Source organism: Aquarana catesbeiana, linkage group LG03 (genome assembly GCF_042186555.1).
Source record: "Aquarana catesbeiana isolate 2022-GZ linkage group LG03, ASM4218655v1, whole genome shotgun sequence".
In the NCBI taxonomy this organism is placed as follows: Eukaryota; Metazoa; Chordata; class Amphibia; order Anura; family Ranidae; genus Aquarana; species Aquarana catesbeiana.
In genome coordinates, this window is record NC_133326.1 from 735700914 (window position 1) to 735721312 (window position 20399).

Sequence of the window (20399 nt, forward strand, 5' to 3'; positions counted from 1 at the left end):
ATCCGTAGGATTGGTGTGCAGTTGAGAGTCACTCCCAGCATTATCACATGCTGATATGTTTATGCTGTCCTCGGTATCCTCAGTAGACTCAAAATCCATGTTTAGGACTTCTGTGCCATGATGGGCTTTCTTTTTTATCTCCATTGTCATTCGGTTCCTCTAATGATGTATCCGCGGCAGTGTCTGGACGAAGATGACACCTGTTTCGTCTCAGTTTTTGTCCCCACTTGGTCTCAATTATATATGATTTTGGTGAATTGGCTTCTTTGATAATTCAAGCAGGTTCCCATGTATTCCAAGTGACTCTGTGTCACACAGCTTGCCCAGCAGAGAGTGGACAAAGGGATTTTGTAGATTTATCAAAATACAGTTTTTGCCTTTTCATGATTATGATCCTCTGAACTGTTACTCGATCCTGTGGAATAGACTGAGGCTGCAATTTCTGTGGTGCAATGGGCACTGTGGTCTTCAGTGTTCTACCCATTAGCAGCTGTGCAGGTGAACATAAACCTTCAATAGGTGTTGCATGATAGTTTAACAGTTCTAGGTACACATCCTGCCCTGATGATTGCGCTTTCAGTATAATGGATTTGGCTATGCCAACATACTTCTCTGCTAGACCATTGGCCTATGGGTGATAAGGGCTCGTGGCTTTGTGCCTGATTTCCCATTCATGCTGCAAGCACTGGAACTCAAAACATGAGAATTGTGGGCCATTATCAGACACAAGTTCTTCACACACTCCATGTCTTGAAAGTATTGTTTTGAAGGCTCATATGACTGTTGACACTTTGCAATTTCTCAGCTACACTAGTTCAAAGTATTTGCTGTAGTCTACTACTATCAGGTAATGGTTGTCCTCAAAATGAAAAAAAAAATCTGTAGCCAGTCTCTGCCATGCCCATGAGGGAGCATTCCACGGTGTAAGAGGTTCTTTTGCATTGTGTTTTTGAAATGTCTGGCAGGTTTCACACTTCTTCACAAGTGTCTCAATATCAAAGTCCAAATTAGGCCAGTAAACCAACTCCTGTGCTCTGCGCTTACACTGAGTGATGCCCAAATGTCCCTGGTGAATTTGCTCCAGTATTTCTGCCTGCTTTGACTTAGGAATGAGAATACAGTCACCCAAAAATATGTTATCCATATGAATGTATAGCTCATCTTTTTTTATAGGCCAGAATCCCTGTAGTTCAGGACACAGCTTCTTTCATTTTTCTGGCCAGCCATTGCACATGACACAAGTTATTTTTTCTAGTACTTTATCCTGTTTGGTGTCTTGTCTTATCTTCTCCAGCCGTACATCCGATATTGGAATGTTCACTGGTTCTGTATGTACCTGTTCTTCCAACTCAGGTTCATCCCCTGCTTCATGTCCTTCTGGAAACACCCTAGACAGGGTATCTGCCATTGGAATTTCCTTTCCAGGCTTATACTTCACTGTGAGATCATACTGCTGTAATTTCATAACCAACCGCTGCAGACATGGAGGTGTAGAAGCTAGTGATTTCTGTAGGATGTACTCCAATGGCTTGCGGTCCGTTTCCACAAATACGGGGCGAACATATATGTACTGGTGAAATTTCTCACATCCATTCACAATGGCCAGCATTTCTTTCTCAATTTGAGCATAATTGGCTCGCGTTATGGTCAGTGCTCGTGAACCATATGCCACAGGATGTCCTTGTTGAGTCAGTACAGCACCTAGCCCAAACTGGAATGCATCCATTTGAAGTACAGTGTCACAGTTTACATCAAAATATTTCAGTATTGGCCCTGGATGTTTAGTAATCAGTTCTTTCACTTTGTCAAAAGTCTTTTCCGTCTTTACTAATAGCGGTGCTATCTGTTGAGCAAAGCCATGAGAGAATTTGGATAGATAGTTGAAAATACCTAGTGATGTCTCCAGCTCCTTTCTGGGGGTTGGGGCCTTCATGTTAAGAACTGCTGTAATCCTCTTTGGATCAGGCTTCAAGCCCTCTTTGGTTAGCGGGTGTCCAAAATATGTAACTTCTTCTACCCCAATTTGCATTTTGTTTGGATTGAGTGTAAAATTCTTCTCACGACACTCATTGAGCAAAGCAATAAGGTTGTTGTCATGCTCAATTTGATCCTGTCCATAGACCAGCAAATCATCAACTATTACTTCAACACCCTATAAACCAGAGATAAGTCTGTGTGATTTCTTTTTAAATATTACCTGCGCAGATGCTATGCCAAAAGGTACCCTTGTGAAGCGCCATCAACCCAAAGGGGAGTTGAAAGTGGTCAAGTAACTGCTGACTTCATCAAGACACAATTGGCAGTAACCAGAATGGGCATCTAGTACGCTAGATACTGTTGCTCCTACTAACTTGTGCGCTATATCCTCTATGGGGGGGGTTTGTAGTGTTCTCTCATTATGACTTTGTTCAAATCACGTGGGTCAATGCATATACGAATTGTACCTGTGTTCTTCTTCTCCACCACAACCATAGAACTGACCCATTCCGATGGTTCTGTGATTTTTTTTTACTACTTTCAGCTTCTCCATCCTAGTGAGTTCTTGTCTGCATTTATCCATAAGAGTTAAAGGTATTCTCCTTGGGACGTGAATGACAGGCTGTGCACTCTCTTTTATACGTATGCGACTTACACCTGGGAGTCACCCTAGGTCCTTGAATAGATCACAGTACTCACGTTTAATGTCAGCCTCTGTCAGACCTCTGTGCCCACCATCCACAGTCATTATGATCTTCACAAGTCCAATCTCTTTACTTGTTCTGAGACCTAGCATAGCTGGGACTTGTGTTTCTATCACAAACAATTGTAAAACCTTTTCAGATCCCTTGTAAGAACATTTTGCATGACAGCGACCCATTACTTTCAGCTTTTCACCCCATATCCCAATAGTTTTTGGTAGGTCCTGAGTCTCTAAGGGGGATTCATTACTGAGGTATTCCAGGTATATGTGGCTTGGCACACAATTTACCTGGGCTCCTGTATCTATTTTGAATGTGAATGGAGTTTTGTTAGCCCCTATCTGTAATGTTACATTTGCCTTATCTGCAGACTGATGAGTTTTCTGTACTGCTGCAAGATATATTAGGGTGCAGTCTGACCCTGCATTGTCATCATTGTCCTCTATGGCATGTACAGACTGTGTATTTGACCTTCTCGTTTGTGAAGACAGTTTACACACCCTGGCAAGATGTCCTCTTTTCTTGCTTTTATTGCATCTCTGCCCCCTTGCAGGACAGACGCTATTTTTATGGTGCATGTTTCCCCAATATCCACATGTTGCTTGTGTGTTACTTGTCCCAGTGCCATAGATGCCCTTTATTCCTTTGTATGCTCTTTCTTGCCCATATCTGCTGCTGTGATTTTCTATAACATTATTATGGAGCTGTGTTCCTTCCTGTACCTGCATGTCCTTTCTTGACATTGCATATGCTCTGGCAATCCTTATGGCTTTCTCAAGATTTAAAGCCCCATACACACGATAGGACTTTGTACAAACTTTCCCTTGTATTTTTGTACAAAGGGCGTTGGCCATAAGTTTGTATTGCATACAGACGGCAGGACTTTTCCAGCTAACTTTCACCAAATCATGTGGTTTTTCAGCTCTTTACCACCACTCTTTGGTCAACTTCTGTATTGTTGACTGATATTGTGTCAATCTCGCCGATATCTTGTGAGCCAGGTTCACACTGGTACGGGGATCCGACTTGGATCCAAGCCAATGCCAGGCACTGTGTTTGAATCTTGAGGGGGAACTCCACGCCAAATTTTAATTTAAAAACCGGCATGGGTTTCCCTCCAGGGGCATACCAGGCCCTTAGGTCTGGTATGGATTTTAAAGGGAACCCCTACGCCGAAAAAACGGCGTGGGGGTCCCCCCAAAATCCATACCAGTCCCTTATCCAAGCACGCAGGGGGTGGGGACGAGTGAGTGCCCCTCTCCTGAGCTGTACCATGACCGCATGCCCTCAACATGGGGGGTGGGTGCTTTGGGGGAGGGGGCACCCTGTGCCCCCCCTTCCCCAAAGCACCTTGTCCCCATGTTGATGAGGACAAGGGCCTCTTCCTAACAACCCTGGCCGTTGGTTGTCGGGGTCTGCGGGCGAGGGATTATCGGAATACGGGAGCCCCTTTAATAAGTGGGCCCCCAGATCCCGGCCCCCCACCCTTTGTGAATGAGTATGGGGTACATCGTACCCCTACCCATTCACCTAGGGAAAAAAGTGTCAATAAAAAAACACAGTACACAGGTTTTTAAAGAAATTTATTAGGCAGCTCTTGGGGTTTTCTTCAGACTTCGGGGGTCTTCTGCAGACTCTGGGGGTCTTCTTCTGACTTCGGGGGTCTTCCTCCGACTTCGAGGGGCTCTCCGGCGTCTTCTCCCGGTGTCCGGATCTTCTGCCGGCTTCTCCGCTATCTTCTGCCGCTCTTTTGCTAACGGTGGCCCGGACCTCTGGATCGTAGACACCCCAAGCTATTTGCTAAGGGGCATGGTGAGTATTTAGCAGATCTTATTTATTTTGGAAAATGAAGAACGAAAATGATTTTTTTTTTCAATTTTCAAAACTTTGTGACAAAAAGCGAGATCTGCAAAATACTCAACATGCCTCTCAGCTTGGGGTGTCTACTTTCCAAAATGGGGTCATTTGGGGGGGTTTTGTGCCATCTTGGCATTTCATGGCCTCCAAAACTGTGATAGGTAGTAAAATCAACAATTTACGCCCTTAGAAATCTGGCGGTGATTGGTTTTCGGGGTCCTGTACGCGGCTAGACTGTCAAAGTCCCACACATGTGGTATCCCCATACTCAGGAGAAGCAACAGAATGTATTTTGGGGTGTAATTTCACATATACCCATGTCATGTGTGAGCAATATATCATTTCAGTGACAACTTTGTGTAAAAATATATTTTTTGTCATTCAGTCACCTGTGACAAAAAAATATTTAATAGGCTCAACATGCCTCTTAGCAAATTCCTTGGAGTGTCAACTTTCCAAAAAGGGGTATTTTGGGGGTTTGTACTGCCCTGTCATTTTAGCATCTCAAGAAATGAGATAGGCAGTCATAAACTAAAAGCTGTGTAAATTCCAGAAAATATACCATTGTTTGTAGTCGCTATAACTTTTGCACAAACCAATAAATATACGCTTATTGAATTTTTTTTTACGAAAGGCATTTGTGTCATTTCATGACCGCACAATTACCAGATAAAGCAGCGTAGTGCCAAATTGTAAAAAGTGCTCTGGTCATTAAGGGGGTAAATCCTTCCGGGGGCTGAAGTGGTTAAGGTAAAACACCTTCATCCTTTACATCCTCTGTAATAATTCTTGTAACATCCTAGTATATGATCTATATCTATGGAGATGATATCTGATTGCTGGAGACACTAAAGAATGGGGGATGGAAGAATAAAATGCTTTAATGTGAAATGTCCCCATGTGAATGTAGAATCCCATTGTAAATATGGAATATCCACCAATATAGTACTTGTATCTCTAATATATCCCAGAAGTCTCAGCACTAAAGGCTGGAAATGTATATCCACCCCCCCCCCTACATTCTCTATAAGGAATCCTATTCCTGCCACAATCCAGTGACTTTCAATGGGAACTCTTGATTTGTGGACTTTAGGAAGGTGATGGAATATTGGGGTCACTGGGGTATCCACCATCAGACATTCTGCTATATTATTTCATATACCCCCCAGATCCTTTCCTTTATCTATCAATTTCAGAAGCCCCTGTATGAGACACTGTGTGAGGTCCTGCTTAATAACCGGGTACATAAGGGGGTGACTGAGCTGTCACAGCGCCCCCCTCTTTATACTGTGTAGACATAAGTACTACAACAGCTTCACCTTCATCAGCTTCCCTAATAACAAGATCTTCCCTCTGTATAACATTCTGTATATCCTGATATTCCGCTCTAGTGATGTTATGTTACTTTTTACTAAATGGGAATAATTCCTCATATTCATCTTATAATATAATATCATGTGTCTGGATTTGTCTCTGCAGGTTGCATGGTTGTGATATGACTTCCTCCGGCTGGGATGATCTCCGATCCATTCTTATCAACAACCAATCCCTCAACATACTGGATTTATCATGGAATAATCTCCAAGACTCTAAAATAAAATTTCTATGTGAGACGCTCAGACATCCTGGCTGTACTCTGCAGTGGCTGAAGTGAGAATTATCCTATAAATGATATAATATTCTGCAGGATTCTGGTATAAATCTTCTATGTGAGGGATCCAGACATGTCACCTAGATGAAAGTTATACAAAGACAGACTTCTGATTGGCCGGTTACACTGGGAGTTCCCATCATAGTCCTTCAGGTCACTCGCTGTTATTGGCTTTCATCCCCTCCCCCCTCCACTGACTATCAGAGATCAGACTTTGGCTGGGTTCACAATGGAGGTCACAGCGGCTCACAGCAGGGGGTCCGGTGCGTCTCCATTCACCACTTCAGGTCCAATTTCAGCCCAAATTTTGGGCTGAATTCGGAACTGAAACAGACCAGAAGATGCACAGGACTCCGTATTCTCTTCATTCAGTGACCAATCATGAATTGGTATTCATGCACTTTATGCAAAAAACAAACAACTTTATACAGGTAATTGATACCAAAGCACCAGTGCTGTGACTGGCTGGTAATACCACAACCACAGTGCTGTGAGTATGTGTTGAAAACTAAAACATTATTAATTTCATTGGTGCCAAATCTCCAGTGCTCCAATTTGAACTACTGTATTTATTGGCGTATAACACTCACTTTTTCACCATGAAGATCAGGTGCAGATAGCGTGTGCGTGTTATACGCCAATACTTCAATTTTAGCTGCCTCAGATGGGACAGGGAGAGGGGCGGGATGAGCGCCGTCAGATTACATACAGTGAGAATCTCCTGTTTACTTGGCGGCCTCTGTAATAGGAAGTCCCATCTCCTGGGCCGCCATTGGACCACTGTTCTGTCTATCATAGGAGATTCTCACTGTATGTAATCTGTCGGCGCTCATCCCGCCCCTCTCCCTGTCTCCTCTAGGCTGCACTGATGGCAATGGTGAGGCTGCTGCATTAATGGCAATGGTGAGGCTGCTGCATTGATGGCAATGGTGAGGCTGCTGCATTGAGGCAATGGTGAGGCTGCTGCATTGATGGCAATGGTGAGGCTGCTGCATTGATGGCAATGGTGAGGCTGCTGCATTGATGTGGACTGATGAGGCTGCATTGATGGCACTTGTGAGGCTGCAGATGGGCATTGATCAGGCTGCAGTGATGGCAATGGTGAGGCTTCAGATGGGCCCTGACCATTATTTTGCTTCAAAGTTCCTTATTTAAAATTTATTTTTTTTTCATGAAACTTCCCTCTTAAAATGAATGTGCGTGTTATACACCTGTGCGTGTTATACGCCGATACGGTAATTTTGATGCATATAAATTGGTATTAATATACTTTATGTGAAGAACACACAACTTTACAGGTGATTGATACCAAAGTACCAGAGCTGTGACTAGCTGGTAAAGGTGCGTTTTGTGTTTTTTTTTTTCTAAATAACCAACATGTTATACTTACCGACTCTGTAATGGTTTTGCACAGAGCAGCCCTGATCCTCTTCTGGGGTCTCCCCGCTTGTACTCCTGGTTCCTCCCCCCGGCTGAGAGCCCCCATAGCAAGCCGCTTGTTAGACAAACCAGCACTGCAGTAACAGTTGGTGATGTGGCAAATCCCATAAGTACAGCTCAAGCTGGTGCAGTGACTAGCACAAGTAGTGCCCCGCAGCCACCAAGAATTAAAAGACAGGCCCATAGAGCCCATAGTGCCCTTCCTGATTTGTCTGCAAATGCTGATTGGCAGCCCACCACTTCTGCAGCATCAGTACTTCCCCCATTCACTGGTTTACCCCGAAATTTAGGTGGAAACAGTGGATTTTAGTACCCTTGGCTTTCATTCGCTGTTTTTCACGGAAGATCTCTATAGATCTATTGTGGACCAAAGCAATTTATACGCTGGTCAATTTATTACTGCAAATCCCCATTTTACCCTTGCCAGAGAATTTGCCTGAAAACCTATTATGGTTCCCGAATTTAAGACTTTTTCTGGGCCTATCCCTCCTCATGGACATTACTAAAAAGTGTGGAGTTGCAGTCATATTGGTCCACTGACCCAATTCACCATATGCCCGTGTTCTCTGCTTCCATGACCAGGATTTAATATGAGCAAATATTGTGATTTATGTACTTCAAGGACAATGAACTCTGTCGTCCTCGGGGTGACCCTGAATATAATCAGCTCCACAAAATTTGGCCCCTCGTAAACCACTTCAACCAACAATTCGCAGCCTTGTTTATTCCCGATCAAGTTGTCTGCATTGATGAGTCCCTGATTGCATTTTCTGGTCGCCTTGCTTTCAAACAGTTTCTCCCCAGCAGGCGTACCAGATATGGGGTCAAGATGTATAAGCTCTGTGACAGGGAAACAGGCTATACATATAGTTTCATGGTTTACATTGGAAAAAATTGCAGCGTGGTGCTCCATAGCTGCCCAGATTACATAGGGAGCAGTGGTAAGATTGTTTGGGACTTGGTTTCACCCTTATTCGGAAAGGGGTACCACTTGTAAGTGGACAATTATTACACAAGCGTGCCATTTTTTAGTCACCTTTTTGATTCTGGAATTGGCGCATGTGGCACTGTGTGATCTAATCGCCCGGGCTTCCCCCAACGACTTGTAGATTCCCGACTTAGACGGTGAAGAGAGGGTACTTGAACTGTAATAAATTGCTTACAGTGAAGTGGAGGGACACACAGAATGTTTTCATTCTGTCTTCCATTCACAGTGATATGACAGTCCAAATTCCAACGGCAACTGGTGTTCTTGAGACCTCTGTGTCCACAAATACAACCTTAATATGGGAAGGGTGGACTTCAACGACCAGATGATGACGCCATACTTAATTGCCCATAGAGCCAGATGCTGGTACAAAAAGGTGTCTTTATACTTATTTTAATTGGCTCTGCTGAACGCTTATGTGCTATACAAAGCATCAGGACGAACTGGATCCTTCCTAAAATTCCAGGAAGAGATCATCACAGCCTTTTTGTATCCAAAAGGTGCTGTGGCCCAACTTCCCAATGCAAATGCAGTGAGCCGGCTGCATGAGAGGCATTTTCTGGATAGTACCTCTACCCAAAGAACACCCCAAAGAAGATATCGTGTCTGCAGAAAACACGGATATAGGCTTTTATTGTCCCTCCTGTCACGACCAACCTGGTCTCTGTATCGGTGACTGTTTCCGTCGCTATCACATGCTAGTGGAGTATTAGAATAGGGTACATGACCAGTGTAGACCAAATGTCCCCTACATTCAGTCACCGTAATACTCCAACCCAATTTCTTACCCACATGAAATAATGAGACCACACCTTCTCTTTGTTGGAGTAAAATGGCCATAACAGCCTCTTTTATTAAAAACACTTCCAAATAATAACTCCAATAAATAACCAATAAACATAAATAATAACGTAATAACATAAACTGTTAACCCCAGTCTGATGGTCTCTGACGGTGACCCATCTGTCCAATATAACCAACGTATACCATCGTATAACACCAACGCACTGCGGGACATTTACCAAACTAATAGGCCTCCAGCTGTAGCCGTTCGGAGACAACCGCTTCCCGCAGCGCCACAAAATCCAGTATTCCATCCAACGTTCAGGAATACACCGGAGGGGCACATGCTAACGATGAGCCCCCCACCCCTATTTTATCCCTCCTTTTACTGCCCCCTTCAAAGACCACCAGAAGAACACAGCCCCTACCCAAAATGGACCATCTGTGCTGTCATGCCGACCTTCTCCCATTCCTAAAAAACAGAAAAACAACACACTACACACAACACATGCACATACATAATATATATATATATATATATATATATATATATATATATATATATATATATATATATATATATATATAATGTATATATATATATAGGGAGGGTGGGAAAACTGCCTCCTCCGTCTAACTCTTTCTCACACTGACCCCTTGCTCCACCCCTCCTTTAAATATAACTCCTCCCCCTTCCTTCCAAAAGACTGTTTTCTTACCTCCCCTTTTCTTACCACGTTTTCCTTCCAATGTGTCTCTTCTGTGTCTCCCTTAGCCACACTGTCATGCCAGGCCCTACACTACCCCTCCTTTTAGTCGTTATCGCTCCGGGCCTCACTGCACAGTCCTAGGCTACACTTACACAGGGTCTCGAAAGATGTTAGATGGCCATTGCATTTTGAGGGACCCTAATCTGGAATGTTTATAGTTACAGTAAAAGTGTAAAAAATAAATAAAAAAAACCCATTAAAAAATAAATAAGTAAGCCAAAAATAGTTGATGTTTTATTGTTCTTATCTCTCTCTCTATTGTTCTCTCTCTATTGTTCTCTCTCTATTGTTCCGCTCTGTTTTACTGTATTTTATGCTTAACTGTAATGTTTTATTGTTACTGTGTTTTATCATGTTTGCTTTGCAGGCATGTCATTCTACTGTTATACTGTACTGTTACTGTGTTTTATTGATAACCATTATTTGCTTTGCAGGTACACCATTCAGCTGCAGCATAGGTTTATTTATTCTGACAGTAACAGGGTTTGCTCTCCAGTGCTGTAGGAGGTAGCATTAGCTTCAGTTAGACTGTGCCGTTACCCCCAGCTCCCCGGGAGTGATGTCATTGCGGCTCTGGCCAATCACAGTGCCGGAGCCCGCGATACCCGGATGTAACTCTGGGAGCAATGTCGCCGGCCGGAGCGGTGAATGAGGACTGCGGGGGCTTCGATCTAAGGTAAGTAATACTAGCTCATTATGCCTTTGCCTTGCAGGTTTTTTTGTGTGTTTGTTTTGTTCGTGGATTTACAACCACTTTAAGACTGCTTGTCAGTTTTTCTTCACAGCAAGGTTTTGGCTGCAAGATAAGATCACAAACATGTCTCCCCCTCCTTGCCCTTTTGTATAGGAGGGTTTAAATAATTTTAGACATACAAACATTTAGGTTAATTTGCTCATATTTGCTGACTGGTAAATCACAGCCCATTACACAATTTGATACTTCCGCCAACTTTTCACTTTTTGGTTTTAAACAAGGTTCGGAACTGGGGTTCCTTCTTCTAAAAAAGGATTTTTGCCTTGTACAGTGAGAAAATTTGATAATTTCTCCATTTGTTCTGTCAATTCCCCCTAGCTGAGATTGCATCTGATTCAACCTGTCATATAAACTACTTCTATTTTTACAATGAACCCTTGTGGGTGGATTTTGGAAATCAGAAGCTTTGAGCATTTCAGACCCATCTGATTCAGAACCACTTTGAACTTTTGGTCAGGCTGTTTATCTCTGTAATAATTTGTCAGATTTTTCCCATACCGCCTATTTACAAACTGTTTCTTTTTAATTGAGTTTTCAGGAACAGCTGGTACCTTTTTATCATCTGGATTGGGTCTAGCTTTCCTTTGATTGGGAGGACCAGAGTTATTAACAACTCCAGCATGACTACTTTTTGGAGGCTCCATTTTTCCCTGATTCTTTTTAAACTGAGCCTCAGCTATTAACTGAGACTAATTTCATTTTCTGCATCAACAGGTCTGGCTACATTAGAAATATCTTCATTATCAGTAGTTTTTCAATATTGCAACAATATTGCAACAAAAAGGCAATATCCCAAAAAATAAAAATACAATATATATATTTTTTAAAATGACCATAAAATATATATAATTTGCGCAATTATATTCCTTGTTTCAAACTTTAAAGTGGAGGTTCACAACCAATCTTTTTTTTTTCTACCATGCAGACACTGACATACTAGTAATGTAACACTCACTTGTATGGTGAATTATGTCCCCCGATGTCCGGTTTCTAATAAAAACAAACTTTTAAAATTTGCGGACGGCCGGTTCCATCTTACTTCCGGGATGCGGTAAATGCTGAGCTACCAGCATTCACTGCTTGTTCCCGCACATGCTCAATGTTAACGGTGCAGAGCACCTTAAACTTACAGGTTGCCATCACAACGGGCGTTGTCGTCAGAAGTTCCCGCCCTGTTGTGATGGCAACAGAAACAGACCCGCATCACACGTCACTTCTGGTTTTGAGATCTCATGAGATTTCACGGTGGCATTCCGCACTGACTCCTGGGAATGCAGGAACTTAGCTCCCAGGAGACAGTGCATCGCCCTCCCAGGATACAGTGTGCAGCGGGGAATAAAGAATAAACACGCTTACTCCCGCGGGACATTGAAACCGGAAGTTACATTATAAAGACCTAATTACAAGGTAAATAAACAGCAATTTTTTTTTTCATTTAGACATTGGTTGAATGCCAGGAAGTTATTAGTACAAAATTTACAATATGTGTGAACCTCTGCTTTAATAGATCTCGCTGGGGCTTCCATAATATGTCAGATGTTTATACTGAAATATTAACAGTATTATATTTATGAAAATATGCAAAAATCTATAGTTAAGGAGATTTGGTTGATTTTCAAATCAATCAAATAATTCATATTAGTTTACCCATGCTAATTTGAAGACAAAAATGAATACAGCGATGTGCTAAAATATATATATATATATATATATATATATATATATATATATATATATATATATATATATATATATATACTAAAATTCAGCAGTGCAAAATAATATCAGATATAACTGGTGATGATACAAATAAAAAATATAAATTCAAATATCAAATATATTGGATTGGTGATACAAATGATGAGAAATTTTACCACAAGCTCTTGTTATAAAATACCATGTCTTAACACTTCTTGAAGGCTTTTTAAATAGCTTTCCGTGGCATTACAGACAATGAAAACAATCTAGGTGTCGATTCAACACATGTGATCTCTTCTCAAACAAATAGACCTTCAAGCTTACACTTTAAAAATGCACAGACAAAATGTTATACTGTGCAACTGAGTTTGGTAATTTAACCAATACTTATTTATGGTAAAGATAATTCTCTAATGAATTTTATGTTTAAACATATATCATAACAAAACCATTGATTACTTTAAAGTCAGTTTTTGTTGAGATATACAACAATGTGTATTTCTCTATATTTGAAACAGAATTATTTTGTACTGCGGTTAGAAATAAAACAATTTCAACACTATGCTACATAATTGAAATGGTTTAGTAATGTATATGCTAAATAATTCAATACCAAAAGATAAAATAGAAAATTAATACTTTACCTGAAAGAAACTTTTATTTTGAGAGATCAGCTGTCTATCCCCCAAAAGAGATTTCTACCATTCCTACATTTCTCCGTTCTCCTTCATTTCAGCTTTCCGTTGTTCAATCACCCTCACTGTCATCTGTATATACTTTATATTCCCCCCAGGAACGGGTGTGGAAATGCCTTTCACATCAGGAGTGACGTCAAACACACGTCATTTCCTGCCCAAAATCTATATGGGCAATATCGAACCTTTATTCACAGTGGCCAATAGGGGGCGGTGTTGTATTGCTTAACATACCAAATTTAATTCCCGAATAAGTTTTGGTTTTAAAGAAACCATAAAATATCAAGAACTGTCTCTTATGTGTCAAACTTGGTAGACTTTGCGTCTGTCCATGAGATATATGTCTTCTAAGAATGTCTAATCCACACAATTACCTTTCCCCCTCACATATCTGGAAGGTGAGATCATGTGTGGCTGTACATACAATAACCATTATACGTAATCTCACATTTAAAGTTCCTAAAAAAATAAATATTCATAGTATTATAAGCATGCTCTGCTTATGTTATTATAGATATACCAGTACATTTTTATGAATATATCCAAACAACATATTATGAATATATTTTGGAAAATATATAAAAAATATATAAACCAAAATAGGTAACATTGTTTAATTAATTATGCATATAATTGCCCTATTATAATGTAATAATAGGAATTTATGGCTAATTTATATATTTGCAATGTACAATTTATGGTTCATAATATAGTTTTAAATGAGCCTATATTCTTTAGATAGTCATGAAAAGAGGGAAAAAAATGATACATCTTTTTGTTCATCTTGAAACCTGAGTCACATTCTCTTTTCTAACAAACATTCCTTTTGACAGATGCCTTATCTGATTTGGTTGTAAATTTGACTAAGACTCCTCAAAATGTATAACTTGAGAGAATGTGCACTGGATCCTTTAAGAGAGAAAAAAAACTCTAGTAACAGTGTCTATTCATCAGCCATAAACTTAGTTTACCTCCTCAGAACCATCACAAAATGACTTCTCTCATGTCCACAAAAACATATGTAAAATAATATGATTAGGCCTCATATTAATTCTTTTAACCTCTAATGTTCTGACATGTACAATACCTGACCGCTAGATTGTGTTTCCAGCACGATCCCATCGCGCTGGTTCTCAGCAACAGGGTACTGTGCATCTCGCGCTGGCTTGCTCATCGGGAAAAGAAAACTTTTTTCCTTTCGCAATGAGCGACAGGCAGTGCTGACAGCTGTCTGGTATGAATCATGAGGGGGAACGCCGCACAAAATTTTAAATAAAAAAACGGCGTGGGTTCCCCCCAGGGGTATACTAGTCCCTTAGGTCTGGTATGGATTTTAAGGGGAACCCCCTACACCGAAAAATCGGCGTGGGGGTCCCCCCAAAATCCATACCAGACCCTTTTCTGAGCACGCAGCCTGGCTGGTCAGGAAAGAGGGTGGGGACGAGCGAGTGCCCCCCCTCCTGAACCGTACCAGGACGCATGCCCTCAACATAGGGAGTGGGCGCTTTGGGGCATCATGCCCTGGGACTGTGACATCATAAGGGCCGGGGTCACCGGGTGACAGCATATGGTGACCACGCCCCATGCCTATATAAGTCATCGCGCACCGCTCACACAGCATTACAGCAGGAGACAGTGTTGTGTCAACATCGGAAGAAGAGAAGAAGTAGCAAGACGGCGAAGACCGGGCCACTGCTAGCAAAAGAGCGGCAGAAGATAGTGGAGGAGCCCAGCAGAAGAAGCGGACACCGGGAGAAGAGGCCGGAGAGCGGGAGAAGAAGCAGACACCGGGAGAAGAGGCCGGAGAGAGCGGAGAAGTCGGAAGAAGAAGCCCGAAGTCGGAAGAAGACCCCCGGAGCTGCCTAATAAATTACTTTTAATACCTGTGTAGTGTGTTTTTTTTATTGACACTTTTTCCCCAGGTGAATGGGTAGGGGTACCATGTACCCCATACTCATTCACATAGGGTGGGGGGGCCGGGATCTGGGGGCCTCCTTATTAAAGGGGGCTCCCGGATTCCGATAAGCCCTCCACCCACAGACTCCGACAACCAATGGCCAGGGTTGTTGGGAAGAGGCCTTTGTCCTCATCAGCATAGGGACAAGGTGCTTTGGGATGGGGGGGCCCGCAGCCAAAGTGCCCACCCCCCATGTTGAGGCCATGCAGCCTGGTACAGTCCAAAAGGGGGGGCGCTCGCTTGTCCCCACCCCATTTCCTGACCAGCCGGGCTGCATGCTCGGATAAGGGTCTGGTATGGATTTTGGGGGGGACCCCCACGCCGATTTATTGGTGTAGGGGGTTCCCCTTAAAATCCATACCAGACCTAAGGGCCTGGTATGCCCCTGGGGGGGAACCCAAGCCAGTTTTTTATTTAAAATTTGGCGCTGTGTTCCCCCTCATAATTCATACCAGACAGCTGTCAGCACTGCCTGTCGCTCATTGCGAAAAGAAAAAACAGTTTTCCTTTCCCGATGAGCGTGCCAGCTCGGTGCTGGCTCCTGCGACAGGGCTCGCAGGTGTCAAATCTTGCCGATAACAGCGGCGGTATTGACACAATATTGCGGTCACCTACTGTACATACCTCCCACGGTCATACCCACCACACTCCTCTCCTGTACATACCGCCCACTGTCATACCCACCACACTCCTCTACTGTACACATCATCCACTGTCATACCCTTCACACTCCTTTCCTGTAAATACTGCCAACTCTCTTTCTCTCCACAATCCTCTTCTTTACTGCCCCATAATACCTTCCACACTCCTCTCTTGTACATACTGCCCACTGGCAAACCCTCCACACTCTTCTCCTGTACATACTACCCCCATCATACCCTCCACACTCCTCTCCTGTACATACTGCCCCCATCATATCCTCCACACTCCTCTCCTGTATATAATGCCCCCATAATGTCCTCCGCACACCTCTCCTATACATACTGCCAACTGTCTTTCTCTCCACACTCCTCTCCTGTACATACTGCCCACTGGCATACCCTCTACACCCCTCTCCTGTACATACTTCCCACTGTAATACCCTCCACACTTCTCCCCTGTACATAGTGGCCACTGTTATACCCTCCACACTCCACTCCTGTACATAGTGCCCACTGTCATACCCTCCACATTCTTCTCCCTCACTTGCACATTCCTACTTTTATACCATCCATACTCCTCCCCTATGCCTCTTACCCACAAAAACAGTTATTTAAAATTATATTGAATATCCTCAATGTTACCAGCTCTAGAATGGGCACACTTTTGTTAGTTCGACCAAAGAAAATCTTCTCAGTCCTCATATTTGTTCTGCCCATTATTAGTACTCATTTAATTTTGTGATTACTATTGTGATGTATAGAGGAACATAGGGGATGCCAGCTACTCTAAATATACCACTGGTAAAAAAAAACAGTGTCCCTGAAAATATTTTTGAAATGTTGGCAACTATGCACTTGGGCACTGCCCAAGGGCCACGGGTCAGTAGGGGGCCCCATGAGAGGCTCCTGGGATCTTGTGATATTAAAGCGGTAGTAAACTTTGGTAACATTACTACTTTTTATAGGCCCTGAGGTAGGTTATGCCATAATGTACTAGTATGCACAGCATATTAGCACATTGGGGTACACTTACCTGACAGACTGAGCCCTCCAGCACTGCGCTATGATCAATCCGGTGGGTCCCGGGAGCTTCCATCTTCACCCGGTCTTCCTTCCGGGTTCTGTGCCTTCGGTCACTTGCCTTGGCCGGGCTGCGTTGCTGTCACTCCCACGCGTGCTCATGCGCATCCTCTCTCTCTCTCATCCTCCCTCCCTTACCCCTCACCCCTCTCTCATCCTCTTTCTCTCTCTTTCTCATCCTCCCTCTCTCTATTTAATTTAATTTGTTATAACAAAAAATTGTTTGCATTTTTTTATATAAAAAGCCCACCAAAATCCTCAGCACCAGACCCATGATGTTCTTAATCTGGCCATGGCTGGGATGTCCTGTCTCCTGCAACCAAGGTCTCCCCACCGAGCATGGAGGAGACCTGCTGAGAAAGCCAGTCTGTGCCTCTGGAGGCGGCCATGGAGCGTAGCTGGCTGATCAGACTATCCAAGTCACTCATGGCAGTAGAATACAGGCAGAGAGGACACAGACTTCCTTCTTCTTCAGTTCCAAGTCCCAACAGAAGTCTGCTGCTGTGTCTGCTCTGCATGAACCCCTCACAGCAGTCCCCACCTTCCTGAAACTCCCAGCTAATCTTAATAGCCTTCCCCTCTTCACTTCCTGTAATTAACCCTTTGTTGAAAGTTATGCACTCTTTTCCCTATTATGAAGCCTTGTGCCTATTTTTTTTATTTTTTTTTTTGCTAAAGGCTTGTCTTTTTAGCACCTCAAGAAACCAGATAGGCAGTTATAAACTAAAAGCTGCTTAATTTACAGTAAATGTACCAAAGTTTGTAGACACTATAATTTTTGAGCAAACCAATTAATATACGCTTATTGATTTTTTTTTACACAAGACGTGTGCTTGAATACATTTTGGCCTAAATGTATGACTAAAATTGAGTTCATTGGATTTTTTTACAACATAAAGTAGAAAATATTATTGGAATTTCCGATCTGAACTTTTTCCGACCGAAAAATTGAGAACATGCTCTCAATCTTTTGCTGGCTGGAATTCGGCCAGCAAAAGTCCGATGGAACATACACATGGTCGAATTTTCCGACCAAAAGCTCTCATCGCTCTTTTTCTGGCTGAATTTTCGATTGTGTGTATGCGGCATAAATATGGAATATCCACCAATATAGTACTTGTATCTCTACTATATCCCAGAAGTCTCAGCACTAAAGGCTGGAAATGTATATCCACCCCCCTACATTCTCTATAAGGGATCCTATTCCTGCTACAATCCAATGATCTTCAATGGAAACTCATGATTTGTGGACTTTAGGAAGGTGATGAAATATTGGGGTCACTGGGGTATCCACCATCAGAAATTCTGCTGTTTTATTTCATAAACCCCCCAGATCCTTTCCTTTATCTATCAATTTCAGAAGCCCCTGTATGAGACACTGTGTGAGGTCCTGCTTAATAACTGGGTACATAAGGGGGTGACTGAGCTGTCACAGCGCCCCCTCTTTATACTGTGTAGACATAAGTACTACAACAGCTTCACCTTTATCAGCTTCCCTAATAACAAGATCTTTCCTCTGTGTAACATTCTGTATATCCTGATATTCCGCTCTAGTGATGTTATGTTACTTTTCACTAAATGGGAATAATTCCTCATATTCATCTTATAATATAATATCATGTGTCTGGATTTGTCTCTGCAGATTCTATGATTGTGGTGTGACTTCCTCTGACTGTGATGATCTCAGATCCATTCTTATCAATAATCAATCCCTCACCAAACTGAATTTAGCACATAACATTAATCTGGAAGACTCTGGAATAAAACTTCTATGTGAGGGGCTCAGGCATCCTGGCTGTACTCTGCAGCACCTGAGGTGAGAATTATCCTATAAATGATATAATATTCTGCAGGATTCTGGTATAAATCTTCTATGTGAGGGATCCAGACATGTCACCTAGATGAAAGTTATACAAAGACAGACTTCTGATTGGCCGCTTAAACTGGGAGTTCCCATCATAGTTCTTCAGGTCACTCGCTGGTATTGGCTTTCATCCCCCCTCAACTGACTATCAGAGATCAGACTTTGGAGTTTGCAATGGCTCACAGAAATGGAAATAATTCCTCCTAATTTCATACATGTTGGGGTACATGTACATACAGTGCCTTGAATAAATATTCATACCCCTTGAAATGTTCCACATTTTGTCATGTTACAACCAAAAACATAAATTTATTTTATTGGGAATTTATGTGATAGACCAACACAAAGTGGCACATAATTGTGAAGTGGAAGGAAAATGATAAATGATTTTCAATTTTTTTGTATATGTGAAATGTGTGAGGGACAGGCCCCCTGAGTCCATACTTTGTAGACCCCCCTATCTCTGCAATTACTGCTGCAAGTCTTTTTGTGGATGTCTCTACCAGCTTTGCACATCTAGAGAGGGACATTTTTGTCCTCAGTGTTACTATACGGCTGTGTAACTATGTAACAAACCACCGAACCACCTGATCCTGATACTTCCAAATAATAATTACACAACAAAAATTATAATAGATAGCAAATACTACATACAATATATGTCTTACATAGTTACATAGTTACATAGTTAATCAGGTTGAAAAAAGACACAAGTCCATCCAGTTCAACCACAAAAAAAAAACAATATATCGTACAATCCAATATACCCAATTATATACCCACAGTTGATCCAGAGGAAGGCAAAAAGGTATCCAGGCCTTTCTTAAAGCAATCTACTGAGCTGGCCAGAACCACCTCTGGTGGGAGTCTATTCCACATTTTCACAGCTCTTACTGTGAAGAAACCTTTCCGTATTTGGAGATGAAATCTCTTTTCCTCCAGGCGTAAAGAGTGCCCCCTTGTCCTCTGTGTTGACCGTAAAGTGAATAACTTAACACCAAGTTCACTATATGGACCCCTTATGTATTTGAACATGTGGATCATATCCCCCCTTATTCTCCTCTTCTCAAGAGTGAACAAATTCAGTTCCTCTAATCTTTCCTCATAGCTGAGCTCCCCCATGCCTCTTATCAGTTTGGTTGCCCTTCTCTGCACTTTCTCCAGTTCCCCGATATCTGCTACTACCACAACCTCAGTGCTGTAACAATGAGTTGCAGAATAATCAATTGGTATTAATACACTTTATGCAGAAAACTAACAACTTTATACAGGTAATTGGTACCAAAGTACCAGTGCTGTGACTGGCTGGTAATACCACAACCCCAGTGCTGTGACTGGCTGGTAAAGGTGCATTTTGTGTTTTTTTTTTATAAAAAACAATCATGTTTTACTTACCGGCTCTGTAATAGTTTTGCACAGAGCAGCCGAGATTCTCCTCTTCTGGGGTCCCACCGCTGGTACTCCTGGCTCCTCCTCCCCCCGGCTGAGTCCACATAGCAAGCTGCTTGTTATGGGGACACTTGTACATGCTCGGCTCTGTGTG

At 42.3% G+C, this 20399-nt stretch overlaps 1 protein-coding gene across 3 annotated transcripts in view; it reads left to right on the forward strand.

The window, feature by feature from the left end:
• The window catches only part of LOC141133852 (NACHT, LRR and PYD domains-containing protein 12-like), a 220144-nt gene that overhangs the window by 117981 nt on the left and 81764 nt on the right, over positions 1–20399 (forward strand). For all 3 annotated transcript variants that reach the window (XM_073623434.1, XM_073623436.1, XM_073623435.1), the window contains 2 exons: positions 6015–6185; positions 18635–18808. In XM_073623434.1, coding sequence (XP_073479535.1) covers positions 6015–6185; positions 18635–18808 — 345 coding nt within the window. The remainder of the gene's footprint in view (positions 1–6014; positions 6186–18634; positions 18809–20399) is intronic.